Source organism: Lepisosteus platostomus, chromosome 13 (assembly GCF_059453375.1).
Source record: "Lepisosteus platostomus isolate fLepPlt1 chromosome 13, fLepPlt1.hap1, whole genome shotgun sequence".
NCBI classification, from domain to species: Eukaryota; Metazoa; Chordata; class Actinopteri; order Semionotiformes; family Lepisosteidae; genus Lepisosteus; species Lepisosteus platostomus.
Window position 1 is genome coordinate 37,052,530 of NC_142623.1, and position 13,962 is coordinate 37,066,491.

Genomic DNA, 13,962 nt, shown 5'->3' on the forward strand with positions numbered 1-13,962 from the left:
AAATCTTAAAGATATTTTGTCCATACTAAATGGGGTGTCTATATTTTGTGCTACATGTATGTGTACTCTGTGATGGATTAAAGTCCCATTTCGGGTGTATTCCTGCTCTGTGTTTCCCAGGCCCTCTACAAGAATGTTTCTGTGATTATTGAAAATGGATTGCTGGTTTTAAAGAGATCACCTGAAACAAACTACGTTATCACACAGAAGACAAAATGATTTCCTGAGTGAAAATAACCTGCAGGGTTGTGGTCTTTATGATAAAACCATCACAAAGTGTCACGGACGTCCAAAGGGACTAACCGTGGGGAGCAGGAGAGCGGAAAAAGACCCATATGCGTAGCGGCGAGACGGGAAAAAGGCCCGGGCTCATTAGTGCAAAGAGTTCAGGAATGCCGTATAGAAACCTATGCCCTCAGGGAGCGGACGTGGGGCGCCCTGGTGCTAGGCGGGTCTCAGGACATCCGAACGTCAATGCTGAGCGAGGACAGGGTGCAAGACCCGGAAATATATAGCCCAAGGGAAAGAGAGGGACAGGAAGGACAGCAGACCGGAAACTAGGGACAGGACAGAGAAGGAGCGCCCTCTGGCTGCAGAGGGCGTGACAGTACCCCCCCCTTCATGGGCAGCTCCCGACGCCCATACAAATAAATAAGCTGCACAGCACTGGGGGGAGGAAAAACCTCATTTAACTGAAAGGAAACCTCCGGGAATCCACGGCTGAGAGCTACCCCTTCCTCCGGGGTATAAACCTTTATTGGGTGGAGGAAGGGGGGGTAGAGAAGAGCTCCGGAGACTTAAAACAAAAAAGTACACAAGCACAAACACAACAGACAAAAACCTGGGAAAGACCAGGGAGACAAACCACAAAAAAAAAAATAGGAACCAAACACATGTAGGAACCAAAGTTCCGAGACACAGAGAGCAGGGGGGACCAAAAAGGAGGGGAAACCAGGAAGAAAAAACACACAAAAACCCCGGGGAAAAATACCGCAGACTGGGCAAATGGCACGTTCCCATACTAACGCTGATATCGGAGTGGACAACCTGAGGAAAGCCAGACCGAAGCCCGCTCACAGACACAGATGCCCGGAGTGATATCCAGCGAAAGGCATGGAGGAACGGCAGAAAGCTTACCATTCTATCACTGATATCGGAGAGAGCCAGACCAGGAAGAGCCAGGCACGAGAACCCGCTCCAGACACAGAAGCTCGGAGTGATATCCAGTAATAAGAATAGGCAAGCCAGCTCAACATTCAATCACTGATATCGGAGTGATCTACCCGAGGAAAGCCAGGTACAGGACCCGCTCACAGGCACGGAAGATCGGAGTGATATCCAGTGATTAGAATAGAGGAACTGAAAAAAAAAAAACAGCCCAGAGAGCAAGAAAAAAAAAACTGCGGCAAGACAAAAAAAAAACGCCGCTCGCGGGGTCAGTATAGGGCTCAGCATTCTGTCACGGACGTCCAAAAGGACTAACCGTGGGGAGCAGGAGAGCGGAAAAAGACCCATATGCGTAGCGGCGAGACGGGAAAAAGGCCCGGGCTCATTAGTGCAAAGAGTTCAGGAATGCCGTATAGAAACCTATGCCCTCAGGGAGCGGACGTGGGGCGCCCTGGTGCTAGGCGGGTCTCAGGACATCCGAACGTCAATGCTGAGCGAGGACAGAGTGCAAGACCCGGAAATATATAGCCCAAGGGAAAGAGAGGGACAGGAAGGACAGCAGACCGGAAACTAGGGACAGGACAGAGAAGGAGCGCCCTCTGGCTGCAGAGGGCGTGACACAAAGCTTTATTTCAGTTAAAATAAACTGTAGCTGCAAAAGCACACACACGATTAAACATAGACTTTATATTAGAGGTAATACAGCAAATATTGAGAAAAGCCCAAGAAAATCTTTAATAGCTCACAATGATGAACTAATAGAGAAAAGACATTTTAAATTGTGAAACAAAATGTGAAAAAAGTATTTTTAAACCCTCGTATTTCAATGTTCTAGTCACTCTTGTTATCCTAACTACAGAAATTAAGTATAAGTATAAGTGTTAAGTATAAGTAACATATTCAGGGGCAAAGGAATCTCTCTGAACAACTGAAAATAGATTACATAAGTCTTTGATGATTTCTAGAAAGGCAAAGGAGACAAAATATTGTTTTTGGGGAAAAAAAACTTTTAAAAGCTGTCCTAGGGAAACTTTACAAAGAAAAGTAACCTTATTGCAGAACACAATGAACATATTTATTTCACAGTTTTATTTTGAATTAGACTGTAAAACAACAACTGTGGCGTACCACGTATGTGAATGTAATCTACTCTAATAAAATCTATTATCTTGTTAATGATGAGGCTCTTTTTAATCTTATCTATAAGCCCATAAAGAAAACTTGGTATGATTGAACTTAAAGTAGGATCAGGCACTGTGTGGGAGTAACTGTCAGAATTCTAGTGCAAGTCCTCTCCGCCTACAAGTAAGCAGCACGCTATATATAACACACACTCATATTGCAAGAGACAAGTGCTCTAAACACCCATCTGAAAAACAGAAGTGAGAACTTAACAAAGTGTTTGCTGTCAAAGATTCTCCTTTAAGGTGTCCTGAGAAAATTCAGAATGAGGACAGCAATTATTCTGACTGTCATTTTGTCATCTGGTAAGCATCAATCATTCCTTAGATTTTGTTGACTTATTCTTTTACTTGTTTGTGTGAGCCATATCTATACTTTCCTGAGCAAACTACATAAAAACTATGCACAACGTGCATGGCCCACAATCATCTGTGACATACTAATAAGAGCTAATTTCACACTGTAAATGCTTTCAATACATTTCCATTTTCTTACCTTGGTAAAGTCTTGCAAAAAGAGCAACAAATGCATGTTTCTTAGTCTTCCATGGAAGGACAATAATCATACTGTATAATTCTGACACTACCAGTATTTAAATCCTTGTCAAATCATTGTTTCATAATGATTTGTACTTTAAGCTCCATATTTCTATTTAAATGGCTCTTTGAGGTAACATAGATAATGCAAGACCAATGGCACTTAGTCCAGGACAAACAAGTATCTTATTATTTTTCTCCTTTCTCCCAGTGCTTTTTGATGAGTACCTCAGGGCAGAAGGTAAGCCACATTGCATCTGTGCTAAAAGTATATTTTACTTGTAACACTTCTCAAACCATTTTCTTTGCCCTATGAATCCTGCTGTAAGTGCAACAGATGCAACATAATATCCAAGAAGGTATGGAACAGCAAGTATAGGTGTTTAAATCATTCAAAAACAAGAAATAGTGCTGAGGAACAGGAAAATATATTAGGCAATCACTGTATCATTTTTGAATCTCATTTAGATGGTTTCCTTTGTTAATTTGCCCAGCTATATTTTGTGTACTATATTTGTGTTCACAGGCACTGAGGACACATTTGGGGCTCTGTGCAGTGGAAATCCAGGCAATACTAAAAGGGGTTGTGACAGATATGGTTGTGGGAACTACGGAGCTAGCCGGTAATGTTATCACATTTTCACCCAGATGCGCACATATTTACAGTATATAACCCCCATTTTTACTATGAATTTTGAAATGCTCTCCATGATATGGTCTTTTGTTCCTGGTTTGTTTTTTTGCTCAACAGCAAAAAACTGTCAAAAGAGCTTTTAATAAAAATAGACACTCAATCATCGGTCTACGAAAATGGAACTCTTGAAAAAGCTGACAACACACTGTTGGAGTGTTCTAATTCTAATCACTGAAAAAAAATAGCTAAGCTTCTTTAACAACAATTTTTACATTTTGGGTTCACTGTTAACTTTTGAGTTATCTGATCTGAAAAGCACTTTGTCAAATAGCATAATGTAATAAAATCAATATTATATTCTTTACATAAGATGTCTCAACCGAACTAAACCAATGAAAACTCACAACTCAGTTAAGAACATTCTTACTTAATTTACTTATTTAGGTTGGGAACGTAAGTAGAGTTAATTGCTCTCAGTGCTGCCAACTAAATATGAATGCCCTGGTCCTGTATCCTTTGTATGTAATGATATCAAAGTCACATAAAGCCTGTTAGGCCAGATTTCACCAATGTATTCATCAACACATGGATACATCTCTCTGGGTTTTGCATAGTTAAACCATTGCTTTTAATTTATCTTTTTCAGCTTGCCCATCAATCATTCCTGTGCATGAGTTACATACATAATATGCAATCAACCATATGGTCTCTCTTTCTGCAGATATTCTACAATTTATCTATTTGTCTTCACAGAAATGGTTATCACAACTTAGGTCTTGATATTACATGTGCTGATGGTGCCACTGTTTATGCCCCATTTGATATCCAACTTAATGCCCATGTCAGGCCTTATGGTAATGGAAATAAAATAGATGATGGAATTTAGTTCACAGGTAAATTTTTTCTTATTCCCATTATTGAATTGTCAAGTTTTGTCAGTTGATAATACAAAGAGTAAAGGAAACAAGTAGATAGCACAATGTACTGTATAATGCTTATCTGCATAAAGTGCATATAATACCTTCATTTTTTTATTGAAACTGGTTATTTTGAGACAATTTTTATTACTGATTCAGTGTTGTAATTCTGAACCTGGATATACAAAGATAAAACATAACAGGAAGCATAATACAGTAATTTCCTACACTATTTTACTATCAGTCAAGTCTGAAATGAACCTTCTCAGATGACAGATTAACCAGGAAAGGCACATGATATTGCTTTATTCCATGTGGGGAATCTGTAGCGTAGTTCAGGTATAATCCGGAAGTAAGTGGAGAACGAGATCGGGGGAAGGTACAGCAGGATTGGATGGTTAATGGACAGGGGGCGGTGACGGCGGTGATCCGGTGCTCAGGGGGCGTGGCGAAGGCAACTATTCCAGGGAATGTCCAAAACGGGAAATCCGGGGTGCAATTCAAAGTCCAGTAACCGGGTGATCCATCCAAGACAAGACAGGGTTAAAATCTGGAACAGGATCTGGAACTGGAACAAGAAGTTAAAAGAAAGTAACGAGTCCAGGGGCTCCGAGCCCCGGACTCAGACAGTCAGGACGTCGTGATGAAGCCTATGCCGTTGGGTTTCTCCTGGACCCGCTGGTAGGCGGGCTTCCAGGCATCCATCTCCCAGTGCTGAGCCAGGAATTGCGAGAGAGCCAGGCTTAAATAACGAGACACAAAACAGGTGGCAGGTGCACATGATCAACTAAAATACAAAAGGGTCGGCGCACCCTTAAGAGGAGGGATCCCGATTGTGACAGAGTCCTTCCATATATTTCAGAGGTTTCTATCCATCCATTCATTATCAGAAAGCCACGTATCCTGATGAGGGTTCTGATAAATCAGATCCTATCCCCGGGGCACAGACAGAAGGTGGGACTGAGGCCACACGGCTGCTCATCCCCTGTACAGCATGGCAGTCTTTGACTGTTTTAAAAACCCTGCATTTACTAGTTCTGGGAATGCAAGTGGCAATGATGACTTTATTTAAGTTTAACTGCAAAAAAAATTAACATACATGGAAATGCATTAGGCTTTAAAAAAGCCTGCAGGGCGATGCTGTGTGGAGGAAAAAAAACAGGGTCAGTAGCTTTTAACATTGTAATTTGCATTGTAATTAGATAATACATTTCTCATTTATTCGGTTAATTAAAAGTTTCTTTTTTTAGTTTTGTTTTAATTGCTTCTGGGTGCGATGAAAGCATTGTGCCAACATTTATATATTTCAATATCTGTCAAATTATTATTATAAAAATACTGGTATAAAATGGTCTGACTATTATGTCACTCCTAAGTTGTTGTCTCTTTCTAGTTTAAGATTAAGAAATATATTTTTAAAAATTGATTGTGCAGCCATCAAACTTGAAAAACAACATTTTTTTTAAATGTAGACAGGGATCAAATTAGAAAGATAATTATTTTTTGTTGGTCATAATGTTTTTCCAGTACTACAACAGTATAAGGATGGTAAAAGTCAGAATAAAAAGCTTGAAATAATCAGAATTTAATATTAATATTAAAATTAACATTAATATTTCATACAGGTTTTAATATAAATATAAATAACACTGCTCTATGTTATAGAACAAGCTCCAACATTATAACTGCCACTGATGTTCTACAGGACCTAAAGTGGATACAAACAATAAATTGTCTGGGCCTGATGGTATTTTTTCAGTCATACTTAAGTAAATGAGGGATGATATTCATATAGTAGACCTCATTTAGGATGTTTTAACTCTTAGAATTGGAGCAGGGCCAACAGATTGGACTCTTGTGTATATAACACTGATTTATAAAAGAGAATCTGAAGTGTTGAAGGAAATTCCAGACCAATCGATCTTGTACCTGTTACATAAAGATTTTGAAATGATAGCCTGAGTTATAATTAGAAGAAATTATTATCTCCAAATATTAAAGTACTACATAGAAAACAATAATATTTTAAGAGACAGCCAACATAGATTTAAAAAGAGAACACTCTTTTTACAATTGCTAGAATTTTTGCTAGAAAATTACAGTTGCTAGAATTGTCCAATTGGATAATTATCCAGTTGGATTATCCAAAATCCAAAGCATACAACATGATATAATTAGACATCCATAGAGGTTTTGATAAGGTCAAAGATCAAAGAATGATTATCAAAATAAAATTCCAGTCTTATATTAGCCTACAGTAGATTAATTGAGAACTAGTTGATGAACAGGAAAGAACAGGGGTAGATGCAAGCAGTTTTGTGCCACAGCGATTCAATTTAGGCTCATGTCTCGCTCTGATCTATATCAGTGATTTACATTCTGATATAGTTAACATGCTAGTTCAATTTTTAGATGATGCAGAAATAGGGGAGTGACAAAAACATGAATTTGAGCATGAACTGGCACTAGGCTAATTAAATTAAAATGAACTGATCAATGCAAAGTGATTCACACTAGTAATAGAAACATGAGTTATTGTATGTATACTGTATCACAAGGGGAAGGAGCTGGACGTTTCACACAAGAGGTATCAGGTTGATCACAATATGTCCTCTTCAAGGCAAATTGCTTCCCATTTTGGGAACCACTAAAAAACAGATTTCTTGGAGTCACTGTATAGCCAAAACAATTTAAAGAAAGCAAATCTGTGCTCAAGCTTTACAATGCATTGATAAGACCTCATTTAGAATTTTGTATGCCATTTTGGTTGCCATACCACAGAAAGGATATTGAAGCCATAGAAAATTGGCTAGAAAAGAGGATTGATTCCTGCTCATAAGGGATCGTCATATAGAAAAAACTTACTGGTTTTATATGTTTTCACTCATGAGCAAAGGTGATTGAGAGGTGATTTAATTGAAATATATACCATCCTAAGGCATATACAGATACAGCATATACATAAAGCTAACCAGAGGGCTAATTTACACAGGTGGAACAAGGACATGGGGTCACAACCGGAAACTAAGAGAGAATAGGAATAGAAATGCTGTTTTAGACATAACGTTGTGGGTATCTCATACATTCTAGCTAGGTAGTTGAGGTCCAGACTCTGGGCAACTTTAAAAAATGGTTAGAAAAACCTTTAGTTTCACTTAGTACTAAACTACCAAATGAGCAAAATTGGGCTGAATGTCCTTCTCTTGTTTGCATTTTTTCTTGAGCTGTAATGAGTTGGTAGTGGTAAAATGCACATCATATACTTCCAATGCTGCAGTATGGGAAAGAGATTAATAATAATAATAATTGCTTACACTTATATAGCGCTTTTCTGGACACTCCACTCAAAGCGCTTTACAGGTAATGGGAACTCCCCTCCACCACCACCAATGTGCAGCATCCACCTGGATGATGCGACAGCAGCCATAGTGCACCAGAACGCTCACCACACATCAGCTATCAGTGGGGAGGAGAGCAGAGTAATGTAGCCAATTCATAGAGGGGGATTATTAGGAGGCCATGATTAGTAAGGGCCAATTGGAAATTTGGCCAGGACACCGGGGTTACACCCCTACTCTTTTCGAGAAGCACCCTGGGATTTTTAATGACCACAGAGAGTCAGGACCTCGGTTTTACGTCTCATCCGAAGGACGGCGCCTGTTTACAGTATAGTGTCCCCGTCACTATACTGGGGCATTAGGACCCACATGGACCGCAGGGTGAGCGCCCCCCGCTGGCCCCACTAACACCTCTTCCAGCAGCAACCTTTTTAGTTTTTCCCAGGAGGTCTCCCATCCAGGTACTGACCAGGCTCACACCTGCTTAGCTTCAGTGGGTTGCCAGTTGTGAGTTGCAGGGTGATATGGCTGCTGGCTTTGAGTTCAAACTTCCTGTTGAAATCATCAGCTGTTTGTACATTTGTACAAATGAACTCCTGATGTTATACAAGGAAGGTTCATCCCTGTGATTGTTTCCTTGTAGGTCTCTGTGTGAAGCTCTTCTATGTCAAGCCAGGTAAGATCAAAGGACGGGTGAAGAAAGGAGAAAGAATTGGAATCATGCTACCCACGCAGGGGGTCTATCCTGGAATTACTTCTCATGTTCATGTTGAGATGTGTGATCGATCTGATCCGACTGAATATTTCTAAATGTAGTCAGACTCACCTTCTTGTCACAATTGTCTGCTCTCATTCATTTTCTCTGCCATTTAACCAGTATTCCAAAATCATGTAGCATTAGACTCATTTGTTGTTTACTATTACTGATTCAAGCCAGATTCTTTGGTTACAGTTTTAAATCTTTTATGAGTTTCAATACTTGTATGTGTACTGTGTGTAAACTCAACAAAATATGCAATAACGACACAAAATTGTGTTTTTGCTTTGCTAATAAAGCAAATCTGAATTAGGTTGATACTTCCTGAGCTATCTTTGCTTTTAATAAAGCGAGGTTCATTTCAGCTTATTCACATTAATATGTTGCTCTTTAGAGAAGATGCCTTTAAGGGAGACATATAATCTGCAAACTTTTGCATAAATTTTTCACATGTTAATTGCTGTGAAATTATGCAAATGATAGCTCAGAGCCAGTGGTACAGTATATTGTATGACCAAAGACATCACAACTATAAACACATTTTCCAAATTCATCCTTGACAGTATCCGCTCTATACTGTATTTAAATACAATGTGTTTGTATATATAAGTATTAGTATGCACATGCAAGGTGCTGTTTTTATAATAAATAATCATGTCTGGAAGTCTATAACTATGGCTTGGATAAAACTCTTTCATTTATTGGAAATGTAGTTGAAATCAACTTTTGCCCTTCAAAATTCCAATTTTGTCACACTTACCAGTATGCAACTGGAAAATGTTTCCATATTTAAACTAGTTTTAATAATAATAATTGCTTACACTTATATAGAGCTTTTCTGGACACTGCACTCAAAGTGCTTTACAGGTAATGGGGACTCCCCATCACCACCAATGTGCAGCATCCACCTGGAAGATGTGAAGGCAGCCATAGTGCGCCAGAACGCTCACCAGCACACCAGCTATCAATGGGGAGGAGAACAGAGTGATGAACCCAATTCATAGATGGAGATTATTAGGAGGCCATGATTGGTAAGGGCCAATGGGAAATTTGGCCAGGACGCCGGGGTCACAACCCTACTCTTAACTCATCACTTTTTAATTGGGATTTTTAATGACCACGAGTCAGGACCTCGGTTTTGCATCTCATCCGAAGGATGGCGCCTGTTTACTGTAGAGCGTCCCCATCACTATACTGGGGCATTAGGACCCACATGGACCGCAGGGTGAGCATCCCCTGCTGGCCCCACTAACACCTCTTCCAGCAGCAACCTTAGTTTTTTCCCAGGAGGTCTCCCATCCAGGTACTGACCAGGCTCACACCTGCTTAGCTTCAGTGGGTTGCCAGTTGTGAGTTGCAGAGTGATATGGCTGCTGGCTATAAAAAAAGATACAGTTATTACATTGTAATAATATTATCATTACACATTTAATCCTTTGTTTCATGTACAGATTAAAAACCATAGTTCCCAAGAGAAGGTTACATTAAATAATTACATAAAATAACAAGTTAAAACCTCTGATCACAGATGGAAACTTTATATTAACAGAAACTGAAATTCCTAAGCCTTAAACATGTAAGTACACAGTACACTGGTCCTTGAGGGAAAACAGTTTCTGAAATATTAAATAATTTGTGAGAATGTTGTGATATAAGTGAGAGATAAGATAATCTGTTTTGACATTTAAAGATTTGAGTTCTGCAGTGTGAATTGCATATACAGTACAAATGACATTGTATACTGTAATGACAAATCAAAAAATCCTGTTGTTCTTAACTCAGTAAGGCAGATATACATTTGTATAACAAATGGAGCAGCTGAAAATGAAGACAATGCATACTTAAAATAGCAATATATATTATTTGTAAAACAGAATAGCAAGGACAAAAGGGAATTTTCTGATTATATTTTTTCCATTGCTTGTAGAAAAAAAATAATCTGTGAGCAATGGTTCTGTATATAAAACTAATTAATACATACTGTACCATTGCCTCATGATGTCTAAGAGGCAAATGGTGTTTTATTGTGAATCATACGTTTCTTCTCAGTCTCCTCACTTAAACTCAAGACTGCATTGTTTCACAGCACACGGTGAAGAAACTTGTCACGACCACCAGCCAGCGGAGATCATCTCACAAAAGAACTAACCAGTACCAGCAGCGGGTTAATAATAACAAGCGCCGCTGCACGTGTTAATCCATCAGCACACGCTCTACCGTGTGCCAAGCAGCACTATTTAAACCATCCTAACCCGCTTACCCCTGCTTGGTATTGAGTCTACTTGTTGAGAGCTCAACCTGGCGTTTTCTGTACCTCGTATTATTCTGGATTCTGGACTTCCCTTTAGCCTTTCGACTTTCGACTTTGGGCCTCGCCTCTTGTCTCAGATTGTTTGCCACCAGTCTACTTCCCGGATTTCGACCTACCTTACTCCTGTTGACCACGACCTCGCCTCTTGCTTCGGATTTTTTGCTTCCATTGTACTTCCTGGATTCTGAATCACCTTTTTCCTTTGGACCACGAATTCGCCTTACGTATTGGATTGTTCGCCTGCTTTGCCATCAACCTTCTCCGGTGTCTGCACAGGATCTGTATTCCTTTTCACTGAGGATTCCTGACAAAACTACTCGAATTGTAATCTGAAAGTATTGTCTAGCACAGGGGTTTCCAGCCCCAGTCTGGTTACTCTTTCAGGCCTGAAACACCTCTTTTTTTTGTAAATCATTTATCTGTTTAATTGATGGAACTCTAATCTGTGAGGACTGATGGATTTTCAATATTTTTTCTCAGATGCTGTCTAAAGTATTTTATTAACATGAATTGAACTGACCATACAGTAGTTAAATTGCTCAATGTTTTAGAAATGGATAAATTAAACCATATAACCAGTTTGACTGGGGGTCCCCAGGAACAGGGCTGGATACCTTGTTTAGCATATTTCATTCCAAAAGAAATATAAATGTTTTCTTAGTTTGCAATAGGTAGGGATCTGTTTCTAGTAATTGGAATTGACATTAATTTTACTATTCACCCTACAAAATTTCAATTTTCAAGGTGGAGGTCAACAGTCATCCAAACAATGTATCCTTTCATGTCTGGGCATGAATACAATCTTAAACTCTCTTTTCGAACAACATGGTGTCACAAAAAGTCAATGAGGTTAAATATATACCTTCCCATTCTCAATTTTTTCATTAAGAGTAACCTTTTTGTTATAGCCACAATTAAATTCTGTTAGTTTGTGCAGACATTTATTCATGACTGTATGCAAAATATGTTTTTGTTTAAGGTAAGAGAATCAAGTTTTAAATTATGTTCAGCTGTCTCTGACTCCACATGAGACCTGCAAGAGAATGTACAATATCTTTGTGGGCAGGTTTCTGAAACAAGATCATGGACACACTATTAACAGTGGATGGTGGTATTAACATTAAGGTGCACTACATGATTAATAGTGAGACTGACATTTGTGGCTCCAGCTCTTGGGCTTACTTGTGTGACCATTGAGATGTTACTCATAGCTGATGGATGTGTTTGACTGGAACTGTCCATCAACAGGACTATTAGCAATACACCCAAAACAAGCAATGTTTGTAGATAGAGTTAGCACACAGAGCAGGTGATCATCATTAAAATATTAGGTAAGAAATGAACTACCCTTTAACATAATTGGAACACATGTTCATCACTATTGTTCAATAATTACTGTATGCAGAGGCTTGTCCAGTTAATAAAACTAATGAAGCATTTAATTAATACTGCAAATTGGAGCAATATGCTTTCCCTTACAGAATCTATATCTCTTTTTTCCATCCTAACAAGTGCTTGAGTAAATACTGTACAAATCCTTAAAATCTTAAAACTGTATGTGAACTGATACTATTTACAGTGCCTAGATATAATGAGATATTTACAATGAAAACCTTCCTATTAGGCTATGTACTGATTACTGAACTTTTTCAAACACTGTTTTAGTTACTTTCATTTTTCATGAAATGGGAATTTATGACCTCCATTGGACTCTGGTTCTATTGCAAAGGTTAATGAACTCCTGTTCTCTCTGCTTATTAAAGATGGGAATTAAATCCCCCAAGAACCTTTTCAAACTGTGTTTCTTTCCATACTGCATTTAAATAGGGGCCGCATTTGAAAACAGCCTGTTTTCAAGTGCAGTGGATTCTGATATGGTGGTGCAAGCCTTCGCTGCAATAGGAGATATATTGAGACAAAGGTGAATACAATCAGGGTTTGCTCCAGTGTGTATTGCAAGACTGAAGCACAACTCTCATTAATAATAGACTTAACTTTAAGCCCTTGTTGCTGATCACAGGAGCCTGAGGTATGCTAAACACAATAAAAAAAAACAAAACCAATAATCTTGGAGAAAGGTCATTTGAAAAGTACTATTTACTGAATATTGTTTTTTTTTGTATTTTTAGATGGCCTGTAATGTATATTCTGCATTTTTAATTGTTACTGCGGGATTATATTATATTGGGAAAAAAGTAGTTTCAGAACAATATCTCAAAGTAGCAATTTAGATAGCAAGTAACAAAAAATACATTAATGGCTTAAAACTTGTTGGGTTGGATGAGTTTGCCTCCATTTTGTAATGCTTTTTTGAGTGTGGTTGCAGGGTTTGTAGCTGTGAGTGTAGAAAACACAAATGGACATTTCAAATTTACAAAAAAAAACTTATTGGTGATTGTAAATTTAAAACAAAGAAAACAAATGTTTTTGTTTGTTCTTAATTATTTTTTCAATTTTGGGCTGTATAAACATGAACCCCATGAAATCCACTCTTGTTTTCCATTTCTCCACGTCACACAATTCCTTTTTTATTTTCTTATAATCTTTTTTAAAACCCCTGATTCTTACGTTTAAGGGATAAGGTGGAATTTGCAGCAGATTTTAACCCATTTTAACCCATCCATGCAATTAGATCATAATGAGATAAGATACAATTATTAAGAAAATAAAAGTTATGGTAATATTGTAAATCTTGTAAACTCTTTCTTTCATCATTAGACTGCAAAATATGTGCCAAGACACTGACACATACACAAATTTAACCAAAGGAAAGAATATGATGCACAAAAGGCAGCTATTTACCTACTTAGTGCCTCTAGGGAAATGTTTTTTTTCCAAAACAGTTATCTTTGTGCACTTCTGTGGGTGTGCCGTAGGGGCAAAACTGTCTTGAAGATGTACCTCAGAGACAAAAACTGACAACCGGTAACAACAACAAATTGCAGTGAAGCTCAGACGAAAAATGAAAATGTTCCATAAAAAATAAAGCTTTACAATTTAAAACCCATGGTGGTATTTGAATTTGAAGCTGGTTGTATCTTTTTCGTAGACTCTACTAGACAAGTATTCAAAGCAGATGCACCTTGAAGTCTTTGAGAAGCTCAGAGTTACATAAGCCTT

At 38.4% G+C, this 13,962-nt stretch overlaps 1 protein-coding gene across 1 annotated transcript; it reads left to right on the forward strand.

Moving 5' to 3' along the window:
* Positions 1-277: 277 nt before the first annotated feature.
* On the forward strand, positions 278-9,215 carry LOC148650561 (leukocyte cell-derived chemotaxin-2-like). The gene is given in 6 exon segments (XM_088604535.1): positions 278-2,654; positions 3,097-3,126; positions 3,412-3,508; positions 4,273-4,404; positions 4,877-4,890; positions 8,418-9,215. Coding segments are annotated over 6 exon segments (480 nt in total). The 5' UTR covers positions 278-2,614; the 3' UTR covers positions 8,585-9,215.
* Positions 9,216-13,962: the final 4,747 nt, after the last annotated feature.